We start from the raw sequence: 13,868 nt of genomic DNA, 5'->3' as shown, positions 1-13,868 counted from the left end.
CCGACAATAGTCGGTTATGTTTCTTGTCCCCCATTTCTCAAGATTTTCGATTCGTTGGCAATAATGTTTTTTGGTTACTACGGCCAACTTTGTGCAAAATATGCACGTGGTACCATCGTTGCAACCAAGATATTCAAAAAGTATTACAATGGTAGAACCAAACAAATAGAACTTGATAGATTGCATTGCCTAAAAAACATATAACAGTTCGGTTATACGTCTGTCAACCTCCTGGCGCTATTTTTCAAATAAAATGGCTTGTTTCTTTTATTTTCTCTCGATTTCGTCAATTTAAGATAATAAAAAGGCTGAATTAAATTGTGGTTTGTTGTTGACGAGTTGCTGAGTTTACAAAACTGTTGAGCAATTCTTGCAAACTAAATTCACTTTTACTAAAAGCACTCTTAAAGGAAATGAAAATTGTTAGAGTTAATATGAATGCGGAAACTTATGCGCGTAAACAGCTTGAAAAACCCGACTGAAAAAAGGTTGAGTTTAAGATAAAAGAGACTTAGAAGCGAAATGAAAATTCAATTAAGCAACATTATGAGCGCCTCAATTTTTTAAAAAAGAAAATTTTTTGCTTTTCACCAGAGAACTGGAAATCCCAGAGAAAAACGACAATATAAGTTGACATGAAATATCTTTAAAAGATTATATTTTTTTCAATTTCAATTTTTTTGAAGTTTAAAATACTTGTACGTCGCTCAAAACTCGCAATTTTGGCCTGCTTTGTATATTTTTCCCATCGTTTTTTGTACTGACATTTGGACTGAAACTAAACATTATTTTCTAGATTTGTAGAATTTGAGCTCAGATCTGCTTCAATCTTTCGCAGATTTTTCCAAATAACAATGTCAACAATCCAAAATATACGCTGAATCTCTTTCTGTCTTTATTATCATGAGATCATGAAAACAGCAAATTGATAAAGATAAACTTTAACTTAAATCAAGATTAGCAGAACAAAAAAATCTAACCATGCAGGCCAAAAATGCTAGGAAAGTTGGAAATGAATAAATTGAACTTAGTTTTAAAAGTGGCTACAATTTTTTGTAGTTCTTTTTTGGGCTATGTGAGCATTAAAATCAAACCACTCGTAAATGTCTGTAATGTCTGGGAGAAAGTTGAAAATAGTCCGAACAAGAGAAGCCAGCTCAATGTTTTTGTCAAAGAATGTAGCAATACAATTAATTTTGAGGAAAAGCTGAAGTACTTGATTTTTCCTCTCATAATTAATCCCAAAGGCAACAATTGGACAAAAATAGGCAGTATGTCCAAGATCCAAATAACGCAAAAATTCTTTGATTTAAATGGGAAAAATTGTTCTATATATTTTTTCATTAGAAGGTTTTTCATAAAATTGTGTCTATAGTTCATTTCTGGAGGCTTTCTAAGCTTTCAATTAACCGAAAAAATGTTGGCGGGGGTGCCCGCAGAAAAGTTTAAAATTGTCTCAGCAAAATAAATGGGCTAGTATGCCAAAGACAACAATTTGGCAACAAGGGCGCCAATTTTTTTCAATATTTGGTAAAAAAATAATATCAATCACCGATTCGTCAGTGGATGTGAAATATATTAATTACAAGTGGAAGACTCCTCATACACCGTATATTGACAATTCGTTGGCAGAAACCATTTTTAAATTTCTTCTTTTATTCAATTTTACTTAGGAAACTTGAAAAAATGCTATTTAATGAACTGACAGTACACTTTGGCAAAAGACAATCTTTATTAGAATGCTTTCTTAGGGAAAGGTTTTCAAGATGTATATCCTCTGAAATCTTGTATCTTTCCTAGACACAGTATTCTGCATTGGAAGCCATTTCTAGAAAGTGACCACTGCAGCACACTCATTGCCCTCTTGGAAAATTACCCTGCCCTGTTGCATCAAAATGCGAGTAATTTGAGGACATTTAACCTAAGATCTATTCAGTCAAAGTAACGTTTCTTTATCAAAAATTTAACATGAATATGTTCGGTATATCTGCAAGAGATTAACTGTACATTATAATCATATAAACCTCGAACGTCTTTTTACTAATAAATGTAATTGAAAAGTAATTTTTTTCAGGCAATGCTAATCAATACTAATACTGCGGTACGTTGAAACGAAAAAAAAAGAAAAATTCAAAAGCTGTAAAAGCTCGTACTGAGTTACACAAGTTCATCACATGTGCAAGTAAATCTACGGCCAGATTTAAGTACACACCTGAACAGTAATCAAACGATACATAAAATCTAATTTTATACGTTTTAGAGTATACAAAATTGTATTGTATACAAAACAGAACACAAAACATTTTCATATTTACAGGGTTATAGAATGTTTTTTGTTGATAAATACCTCTGTTATACGTCTGCGTTTATTTAAAAAAGAAAAGTTTGTCGAGAAGTTGGTTGGTGGTATCTGAGTGACAATGGAGAGTGGACAGAGCTCGAGCAGGAGTGAAATGGATGTCAGCCAGAATGACCCTGATGACAAGTATGACTAAAATAGGTCCAATGTTCATCAGAAAGAACATTTGAAGATATAATTAGCTTTTCTAAGAGAGGCGGCAATGTGTCAAACTTATTTATCAGCGTTACTAACTTGATCCCAATTCACAGTTTTAAGAAATTTCATCACACCAGTTTTTTCTGTTGAGTAGTATTATGACAGTATTCGCCACAATTGGTTTTGTGATATTCGCTAAGTCACGGATAGTAACGGGACAAGCAAGAGATGAGTGAATTAACTCAGTGTATAAAAACAGTTAAAGATATATCCATGTCCAGAGAAAGAGTCAAACGAAGAGGTTACTTTAAAACAAAAAGGCCATGAGCGGAATGAATTTAGCAGTTTAAGCAAATTTAAGCGTCAGACATGGGTGACTCATTCTGACTTCAATTGGGATATGCAGTAAAATTCATTTCTTCCTCTTTCTGAAATGAGTTGTAAACGCAAGTATAATTCTCGGATACTGCGCTGAAAATTTTCAAGTGAAAGTTTTCAATTATAAGGTTCCTCTGTTCTTTCCGTAACTTTTAGTTTGTTTTAGCGCCTGTTTTGCCGTGGAATTTTTATACGCTTAAAAGCGCCGATGCCCTGAAATAAATGTAGAAGATTTTTCGTACACATAATTGCGGAAGTGATCAAGGGACCAAACTGTGGATAATAAATGCAATTTTTGTTCGATATTTGTTTTTTGTTTCGCTTAAGAATCCGGAGGCGAAGTGGAGAAATAAGCAGAGTTCCTAAGTGCCATTGGCTTATCGTTCTAGAAGGCCAGTAGGCTATGGTAACGTGTGTCACGTGTGATCCGAGTGTTTTGGTGTTTAGATTCTGCAATGTTCATTAGGCTGAGATTTATTTTTTGAAAAATTTCAATATGATGCTGTTTGCATTCAAATTTATTCATTTATTAAACTATCTCACAATGGAAAAGACAAGCTGACTAAATTTGGTATAAATCAAACAGATTAATGAACACATTAACGACTGCAGCTGCTGGTGTGTTGGGGATGTACATGTTCTACTGACTTAGATTTGATTGAATTGGAGTTTACAGTTTTTGATTCATGGCATTGAACTCAGAAGGTTTTTGTTTGAGTAAATTTGTATTTTCCTAGTTTCAGGAGAGATTGTTTTTTCCCAATTATGCAATGTCTCAGATATGGAGTTATTCTAATCGGGTTGCGACCTCCGAGGACACTAAAGATGTCCACTATAAATGCCAGTGCATCCAGGACTGTGATTGTTGATTTTGATCCGACAACTTTAAGAAATTCTGCTGGACAACTTTAAGAAATTCTGCTGGCGTATTTGTGAGGCCGTAGAAATTTGTTTTAAAATTGTGCCAGTGGACTTTCCTCCCACAATTGAAAAGTTATACTTTTTGGCTTTGTATGTTCGTAATGGAATTTGTCCGTGAACGTTTTTGGTTCTAAGGAACTAGGAAGGATGATCTTGATGTCTCCTCAATTCTCCACTGTTGCTATCGTATAAATGGTCGGTATTTTGCATTTTTACTGTTTGTTAAACACTTTTGAATCTAGAGCTGTTTTGACACTTTTATCTCAATTTACCATAGTGGCTATTGCGGACAAAAATTATTGTTTGAGCGTTCGTCGAGCATTGTATTTCGTTTATCAGCAATTTATTTATGTCAGATTCAACAGCTGATGCTGTAAGTTTAGAGCCCGTTGGATTTTTTTTGCGGTTGCCAATAGTTCAGTTGGATTTGAGAAAGGGGTTTGGGAAAAAATTGTTTTTACTCTACCAATTCCTGTAAATAATTGGAAAAATAACCTGCAAAAGTATGTGTGTATAATGGCTGATGTGTCTGGCTGTTCTGGTGTCTCTTCGTCAACATTCCTCCCTTTCTCAATGAGTTTCCCTATATTAACTCCATTTCTACTGCTTGCAAGTTGTGGCAATCTATGAATGGTCCCTTAATTCATCTGTCGTCCAGAGGTTTATGGTCGGCGTCCATCCGTTGGATTTGTTATGCGCTGCCATTCATCAATAAATTTTTTTTGTTAGAAATTGTAATCTCTGTACTCTATCTTTTCATATATTTGATTGATCTGTGCTAATGATCACTACCACTCTTTTATCTTCGCTTCAAGAATTGATGCTTGTTTGTGACGCAGTTTCTGCCCACAATTTTGTGTTCTGGTCGTTGGTGCTGATGTTTATTTCCTTCCTGGTAGGTTCGCGGTTACTTTCCGTCCCTCTTTTATCTACATTATTGTGCCTCTGTTGCCCCTGTTGTGTCTCCATCACCTGCGTCTTCATCGCATAGCTGGCTAGATCACTTTTGTCTCACAGCCGGCTAGAGTCGTTTATTAGTTGTGCTTAGTTTCTTTTGGCATTATCCCGCATAGTAACCCTTCATTTAACAGCTGACTCTCTACTTTTGTTGCCGGGCATTCTTATATTTGTCTTCTTGAGAGTGTGTTCCTGCAAGATTTCCTAGTGGCTCTTGGATGAACTCTGCCACCTTTGTTTGGCGGTATTTGTTGCGAAGTTTGTGCGAATTCCTGTGGTCTTCTTCTTCCTCTACTGCTTCCATCACCTCCACGTGGGCCTGTTTGATCTCCATGCCATTGGTTCTGTTCTATTTGACATGCAATTAGTGCTTGCCGTTAATTTTCTTGAGGTTGTTTTGAAGCGTTGTCGGGCTGCGCGTCCTTTTTTCGAATTAGCGGATTTTTACTTGCATTTTTTTTGCCATTTTGGGTTCTGCAACTGTTTCTTTTTCTTTGCTGGTGGCTGGAATATTCACAATAAACACCACTGATTTTTCGAGTTCATTGTCAATTTTGAAATTTGATGATAGCGCTCACATATCAGAATAGAATTGTCTTTATGTCTTTCCTGGTCTTTGTTTTTGTGATAGAAATTGATATCTATTGTAAGTCACGTTGCGCGTTTTATCAAACGCCTGTGTGATCTTATGACAGGTGGGAAAATTTGGCTTATACCGTTGCTCTGCAATAACAATTTCAGAGCATTTAATCCTAAACTCAAAAATAAACGGAAATCTGTTTCACGCTTGGTGCAATTTTGCCAATTTACGTTGGGATTTTTTGTCTCTCTATCCGTGGCTCACAAATTCTTGTCAAACCTGATGTCCTCTGTAACAAGATGGCTTGCGCAAGACTCTGCGTAGCACAAAATGTTCCAACATACCTCTCAAGTTTGCAAAAACAACTTTTAAAATCTGCCACAGAAAATGTTGTGAGTATCTGAAAGCAAGTTATAAAAAAACTATAAAGCAATAAAAAATTATTTGTACTGTTTGAAGCAAAAAAAATATGCCGTCTTTTTTAAAAAAAAACAAATTCTAGAAAAATAAGAGTAGAACAATTTGAGAGAGACCGAAAAAAATCATACAAACACACAAACAAAAACCAACACGAAAACAAAGCCCAACAAAAAAGAAACATCTTTTAAATTTTGATTTTGTCGATTGGTCACTACTCAAGGTTCCTCGCTGTTGATTTATGTCTTCTTTGATTTTTTTTCTCTAAAAATCTAGGTGTGGACTTTTTGGGGCAATTGTAAGGGTAATTTTAATTTCGACACTAAATGTTGAAACGTAAAATTTTAAAGTATTCAGAAATTTTTTCAGTTTGACAATTCATGCGCACAAGGGGACAATTAAACTTTCAACAAATCGCAGAAATGTTATCAACGAGATTTAAAAAAAGACTTTTGGTATTGGACACATTACAGGCCGCAATTTCTAGACTTCTTCACTCTGCCTCTTTTTGTGCCTAACATTTGAATGCACTGTCTCTCTAACACCATCTGTTCCTTTTTTCCTCTCTCATACTCACATACAACACACATAAGAAGCTGACACTAATAAAAACACCCACCAAAGCGCAGACACACAAATACACAATTACAAATACCAACCCAGCATCAAAAAATTCTTTGAAAAAATTCTTTTTGGTCAGTTGTGTCGGTTTTAGCAGAAATGACAGTAATTCATGAAATGAGCTCTATGAAGCTTTTCGAATTTTTTAGTCATTTATGCTTCATGAGCATTAGGGGACAAATAAGTTTTCAAAACAGCTCAAACGTGTTATCAGCAAGATTTAGAAACAAACAAAGGTGGCATTAGACATATTTAGACTTTAATGCATGTAGAAATTCTTGAGCAATTTTTCTAATATTTCTTGATTTGTGCCAGTCTTTGCTTTCTTCCTCCATTTGTGTCTAACATTTGAAGGCAAAATTTCTCTCATACCAATTCTCTTTCTCTCTCTTTCTCATGCACGTACCACACATTGAAAATTCGCATACCCATACGCCCTACAAAAGCGCGCACGCTAAAAAAAACAAAAATTATACGGGAAAACTGTGAAAGAAATTTGAAATTTTCTCTCTGGCATCTGATATTTACACAGTAATCGTCACTGTTCATTTGTGTCTTGATTAATGTGATTTCTTCTGAAGAACTTGGCTTGGAGTTCTTGGGGAATTCTTATCAGTAATAGTAAAATTGCCAATAAAATTGCCAAAAAAAATTTTTTTGAATTGTTTTGAAATATTTTGTCATTTTTGATGTTTCATGAGCATAATCCGCTCATTCATTTTTATAAAACAAACACGCAGACACAGTTGTGGTTCTGAAGATTTTAAGAACTTTCTGTTTAGCAAAATTATTAAACTTGAATTGTTTTCTAACCTCTAAAACTTCTGGCTGTTTTTGCTCTCTGCCTCTAGTTGATTTTAACATGTAAAGAAACGTTGAAAGCTGTTCGTAAAGGCTCCTGTTTAGGAACGTTGAGTAATTGTGTAAAAACTTGATGTTGTGGCATTTTCGCTTTTTTAAGTGAGAGTTTTTGAAGAAATAGTTTAAAAAATTTTATGAGAAGTGAAAAGAAAAAAAAATCTTTGTCTTTTTTACAGATGAGGAGTTTCAAAATGAATAGAAATTTCAGTTTGTCAATTAACAGAAACGCCGGATTAATGGAAAAGATCAGTTCGAAGAGCAATTTTAAAAGAAAGGGAAATGAAAAATAAATTCCTCATTTTCTGAAACATTGTGAACTTGTATTAAATTTTTCATGCTGACGATCCATAAACTCTCTAACCTTCAAATTCATCTGTATTTCATTATACTTGAGAATAATAGTTCTAACTCTGTGCTCTGACATTCTTAAGAGTACAAATAAAGTATGAAAAGATTTCCTTTTTTCAATAATGATTTTTTGTTAATACTCAAATGGTTAGACCTGATTAAATGAGAATTTTTAGCAAAAACAACTCTATAATTTAAACAAAATACATTTTCGGCTTGTATTTTTTCAATTTCAATTTTTTTCTGTTTTGAGAACTCTAATATCCCTTAAATCTTTGATTTCCCAAAAAATTTTTTTGATAAAGAGAAAAATTGCTTCGTACAATAGTTTTTAACCAGCAGAAAAGAGAAAGACAAGTATAACTGTTTTTAAATAAACTGTAAGTTTTTGAAACTGTAAAGCATCATCGAAAAATATCCAATTAACCGAACTAAATTTGTTACAATGTTTTTCGTTTGTTTTATCTGGAATTTTTATGCGATCTGTCACCTCACCCCCCCCCCCCCGAGCGATCGTCCTTTTTTCTTCTTGTTATTTCCTTCGAAAATTCTAGAGTTTCCCGTTTTTCAGATTTTTGATAATTTTTTTTATAAAAATGGAAACTAGATCCTGAGGCTGCAAAATGGTGTCTGACTGAAGAAAAAAGCCAGTCTCCCATATATTTTCCCCCATTTTATAAAAAATGTTGGATCATTAATATGGTCTATCCGTCATGACAAGATGATAAGACTCAATCCACGCTTCCCATGGATGTAGGGATCCACAGATTTTGATGGCAAAAAGTCTGCGACGCCCAATGACAATTCTTATCTTCTTTATTTTCAGATGCTGATTGGGTGACATAATTTGCGAAAAAACCTCTTATATCAAAAAAAAATCTTTACAGTATGTTCTTACTTACTTTTAGTTCTAAATATCTTAACCAATGAAAGAAACGCTAATGAGTAATTTGTAAAACTTGTTTGTAAAGCATGCCCGTTCATATCTCTAATTTAGCCCCAATGTGTATAGAATTTTGTTTTATCAAAAATTTCATCTCTTTTTTGTTCATGCTGCTTCGCGGTGGAGGCAAAACAATTTTTTGGTTTGTAATATTGTGTTTAACAACACAGAACGTCATTCAAAACTTGTGTTCTCAAGATTTTCTTCAGTTTGCTTGTGATTAGATTTTGGCTGGCTCAAGCTGTATATTGTCATTTTTGGTTTTTGAAATTGAAGCTTAAGGAATTTAGGATCAGACTTCAGCTCGCTCTCATGACCTGTCTTCGTCAGTGTCATTTTAGGACGGTAGAACCTACGTTTGAATCAAATTCCTTGTCACTAAAGAGGTTTTTGAGAGAGATCAATATAAACAGAGTTTTTAAAAATTGTTGTCCTCTTGTGCAAGTTTTATATACTACATAAAAATGTTGCACATAACTGCCCATTTACATTTATGGTACATGATTACAGTTTACGCTTAGTTGTTGCAACTGTTTCCTTGTATTTCAGTTACGACTTCGATAACCCATTCAAGTGTGTGTTGTGTCTGGACACTTTCAAGAATCCGCGCCTGTTGCCATGTGGCCACTCCTACTGTTCCTATCCGAAACCCTGTCTGAAGAACCTGCTGTTGAGACACCCCAGGAAGTGTGCCGTGTGTAGGGAACACATATCTGGAAACATCACTGATGAGAAGAGATACACCTTCAACTACGCACTCGCATCAGCTATCGAGGTGTGTATTCTTAGAAGATGCAATGCAATTCAATCTTGTTCTCCTCGGCTATCGATGCTAAGCAAATTCTGTACTCTGGAGTGATTATTGCCGTTCAAACTCTTATTAGGAAGACAACTTTTGTGTCATATAGAAGGAAATATGCTTCGTACTAAACTGTGGCTTTTACTTGACGTTGCTTTGCAGTATCACATTATGAATAAGCAAAACCATAAAGTTATACTAATGGCAAAATTGCATAGGGTGTTTTCCTTTAAGCAGAATCCCTGAGTATCAAGGTTTCAGTCCCATAACTGAACCAACAAACTTATTTCGGCGAATTAAAAACAGACAGCCCGTTCAAAAATAAATATGTAGGGGTTAACCAAAAAATAATTCAATATAACTGATGAAATGAGCTGATTCAATAAAATTGATGAAAAAATCTAAATAAATATCTATTACATACATTGAATTATTGTTAAACTTTTTTTAAAAAGTATTAGATTAGCCAAATGTTGCTGACTGTTGTTTTTTGTCAGTTGTAATAGCAAAGTTTTTCTTATTCTTGATAGAAGGGCTCCCATATTGAAATTCATAAAAGTGCAGATGAAGAATTGGAAAAAAATTTAAAAAATCAATGAAATAAAAAAAGATTAAAAACCAAATATCATTAAACATTTTTGAAGACAAAATTTTTGTTTTTTATCTTTGTCGTTCATGTTCAAACGTCATATATTTGGTTAACTTTGTCTGATATTTGTGTTTCTTAGTGGACTGAACATACTATAATATTAAAAAACAAAATTTTGTTCTCTTTGAATATCATGTTTTTCATGCTGGTCTGTTATTTGAGGCGTTAACTCAGTTTTTTTATGGGCAAAACGGGTAATAAAGTTAGCTCAATTAAGGATCAAAAAACATAACAGAGTCAAAAAGGTCTTTTTCAAAGGTCTTCAGGAAAAAAAATTTTTTTCAGTGGTTTTTTGACGGAAATTCCATGTTTGGTTGTTCCAGCATGTTTTAAATGAACCCTTAAATATCGGGAGGTCTGGATTAGCTCAAAATTCTTTCAGAAATTCGGAGAAATAATTAATCTTATAGGAAAAACATTATAGAAATAATTAGCATTATAAAAAGTAACATTTTAGAAACTGTAATGTTTTTTCTATTAAATAAAACAACTAACAAATTTGAACAACTGAAGGACACGAGCATTGAAATCATTATAAATCTCAGGTTGAATATGTACGTTTTGGAAATAGATGTTATTCTACATTTTACAACTTTTGTTTTACCTACGTCTGTTGCTATTTTTTGAAATTTCCAGGTGACTGCTAAATTTAATTGAATAACTAAATTCACTAACAAATCACAGTTCAAAGTAACGCCTAAAATTGAATGTTTCCTCTAGTATCAAAAACAATCGACAAAAGAAACATGGAGTAGAAAAACAACGAAAACTTTTGCTTTTTATCTCGAGAAATTTTATTTTCTATTTTGTTTTCAAAAATTTCATAAGTGGTCAAATCAGTCAATTTTTCGTCAGCTTAATACTGAACGTTGGTATGAGAAATAACAGCTCAAGCTAACTGCTCACAGAGATTCAAACTTTGCTCTCAATTATTCTAGTAAGATTATTTTAGTCTGTTTCCAAAACTTATGATCTTAAACGGGACAGCATTCTAATTAGAGACACTTTTTCAATTTTTTGACGATAGCAAAACGCAATCATAGGTCAAACTTCAAAATTTGTTCACTCTTCCACGTTCCATCGAAAACTTTTTTTACTTGAAAGATTTGTCATTCGTTCATTTGATTATGGTATTCGACAAATGAAAATAACGAAATTATGTAAAAGGTAACGTAGTTGTTATGTCAAGTATTTGACCGGTCATTTCAACGCAAAAAGGAAAAATATAATTATCTTCAGAATATTTTTTTTCGCAAATTGGTGTTTTTTTGTCTCAAACAATATCTTTTGATGAAATCGAGAACCTATTTAACTGAAAAATCAGAATCAGAATTAGATACGGTGGTGAAGAAGACCATTTGAGAAAGTGTTCAGAAAAAATGGTTTTCAAGCTCAGCACCCCCAGTCTCATCCCACGCCCCCTTTCAATTAAACTAACGCTAGCTTCCCAAATCTGCAGCTTTTGACAAATCCAACCGTTTTTACAACAATGTGTGCGATTTCTAAAGACAAGTTAGAAAGGTCCTCTAATTGCCATAAAATTTTATTTCGCTTTTTTTTTCTTTACAATGCCTAAACAGAAATTGAAGTTTTTTGACTGTGAAAAGGCCAGCCTGACGTGTTTCGCTATTTTGAAAAAAAAAGGTTGAAACAATTTTGTATAAATTAATTAACATACCAATAGGGTTTAATACTTATTTTCTCCAGTTGCTTGAACTTCTTTAATTTGATTTTTAGAGTGAAATTGTTGTTGTGAAGTTAACATTTTTATGTGTTCCATATTTTGCCTTAATCTGTCAGGCAAGGCCATAGTTGGCACATGACGCAATCAGTAAGTTTCGTGAAAAGAGGTGTTTTTACACTTTTTTCTGAGTTTTTTCTTGGTTTTAATTTTAAAGCATGTGAGAGTTTTCACGGTTTGTAGCCTTCTTCCAATTGGTTTTTGTTAAAGCGGCAAAAAAAGACAATCAAAATGACAAAAAGACAATCAAAATGACAAAAAGACAATCAAAATGACAAAAAAGACAATCAAAATGACAAAAACACGATCAAAATTGTAGGTCAAAAATGCCAACTTTACTCATTTATCCATCAAATTTTCAAAATGTTCAAACACCACACTTCATCATCGACCAATCGCATTTCTGCATTTCAATTATTGTGCAGTTTTGCTTGAGACAAACAGTTTGCGCGCAACATGTTTTTGAGCTGATGAAATCATTGAAATACTTTAATTATGATTTTTTCTTCTATGTCTACGATGATCGCTGCTCATGTACTAGGCACTCAAAGAGATGAAAACATTTGGTTTGTGCTGCTTTTCTCTGCTATTTTCTGTTAGTGTCGCAGCAGATTCATTACTGGTTAAGGCCTATCTTTTAATGTACAATTTAGATTCTGCAGACATATTATAGTCTGTCCCATAAAGTTGAAATAAGCGAATGTTCGAAAAACGCCAAAAACGTGCAATTGAGCATCAATGTGCTCATTTGAATGACAACGTTTTCTCCATTAAGTTTTCATTCATCAATTTTTCTGCATGTTTTAAATTTGAACTTTGACCTTTGAACTCTAACCTGTGGTTTTTGAAACGTTCGCTTATTTCAATTTTATGGGACACGCTATATGTTGCATGTTTTTATACGTGCGCACTTTTTTCTACATGGAAATGTTTTATGTGAACGTTCAAAAGTTTAATTTTTAATTATCTGCAGTAATTCAAGCTATTTTCCGATTTCTTTAATTGCCAAACACGACTTCTTTCTTGCACTTGACATCTTAATGTTAATACATAAAACGGACTCTGAATTGTGACTTAAATTGCTTTTGGTTAAATTTCAGTAGAAGGGAAACTTTGAAAGAGAAGAATTGTTTGTATTTTTTTTGCGTTGGTTGCAATTTATAAAATGGTACGTACGAATATGGTTGAAAAAGACTGTAATGATTGTTTCAGACGATTGAGTCTCGCAAAGATCTCTTTGAGCGACACTCTCATCAAGCCGAATCATGTCCGATGCACAACAACGACAAAGTCCTCTTCTGTCGCAGCTTGAAGTGTTCTGTCCAGATCTGCCAGGACTGCTGGAAAGCGAACCACATTGACAAAAACGAACACGAAGTTGTTCCCTTCGAAAAGATCGTAGAGAGGGTCGTCAATTCAAAGACACCTGAGATCAAAAACCACCAACAGCTTTTCCTCCAGGTTTCATCACAATTTGTGGAAGCAAATGCAGATGTTATCGGCTTAATGAACGAAGTCAACAAGTTAGCCGAAACTCAAGAAACCTCCTCTGATATTAAAACACTGAAAGAGCTCAAGACTTACAGCGAAGACATGCTCGAGGCGCTCAAAAAGCAGAAAGCGTCCATTCAACACCTTAAGCATAAATTCCAAGCAATTGTTGACGAAAACCTGCGAGACTCCGAGAGTCAGATTGATTCTACCATCTCAGCCTTTGAGAAGACTGTAGCAGAGTGGGAATCTGACCGCGGGCATGAAGGTTAAAAAGGAGAGAGCAAGCAACAGACAAAAATTAGTTAATTTGTACTGTAAAATATTGGTCATCCATTGAAAATGAAATAATAAGTAGTAATAATACAGCTTATGAACATGATGGTCGCAACATAATTGGGCTCTCGCCGAAACTATATCAATTGTAAATGTTCAGGAGGACACTTATGTCAGCAACACAATGAACGAATCTTGATAGCCTTGATAAGAAACATACCAAGCCATGGTTAATCTTGCCAAAATCTTTCCCATTATAGTCCCCACTAAAATTTAGCCCCCATTATTAATTAATTACCATGATTAGAGTTATACGTTATCTGACCACTATGCGCAGAGGGGGGGGGGGGTTAAAATGGGCGCTTTTTATTTCCTTCCTCCACTACCGA

At 34.1% G+C, this 13,868-nt stretch overlaps 1 protein-coding gene across 1 annotated transcript; it reads left to right on the top strand.

Annotated features, from left to right (window-relative positions):
* Positions 1-2,194: 2,194 nt before the first annotated feature.
* LOC142345403 (tripartite motif-containing protein 2-like) lies at positions 2,195-13,585 on the top strand. Its single transcript, XM_075397450.1, has 3 exons — positions 2,195-2,485; positions 9,073-9,298; positions 12,925-13,585. The coding sequence occupies exons 1-3, from the start codon at positions 2,421-2,423 to the stop codon at positions 13,474-13,476; spliced, it is 843 nt and encodes a 280-aa protein (XP_075253565.1). The 5' UTR covers positions 2,195-2,420; the 3' UTR covers positions 13,477-13,585.
* The last annotated feature ends 283 nt before the right edge of the window (positions 13,586-13,868 follow it).

The sequence above is a fragment of the Convolutriloba macropyga genome, chromosome 9 (genome assembly GCF_964194025.1).
Source record: "Convolutriloba macropyga chromosome 9, txConMacr16.3, whole genome shotgun sequence".
Lineage (NCBI taxonomy): Eukaryota > Metazoa > Xenacoelomorpha > Acoela > Convolutidae > Convolutriloba > Convolutriloba macropyga.
This window is presented reverse-complemented; position numbering and strand designations above follow the sequence as displayed.

Coding starts and splice junctions, on each gene's coding strand:
- LOC142345403 (XM_075397450.1), top strand. CDS start 2,421: ATGGAGAGTGGACAGAGCTCGAGCAGGAGTGAAATGGATGTCAGCCAG. Junction 2,486..9,072: donor CAGAATGACCCTGATGACAA/GTATGACTAAAA, acceptor CTTGTATTTCAG/TTACGACTTCGATAACCCAT. Junction 9,299..12,924: donor CACTCGCATCAGCTATCGAG/GTGTGTATTCTT, acceptor TGATTGTTTCAG/ACGATTGAGTCTCGCAAAGA.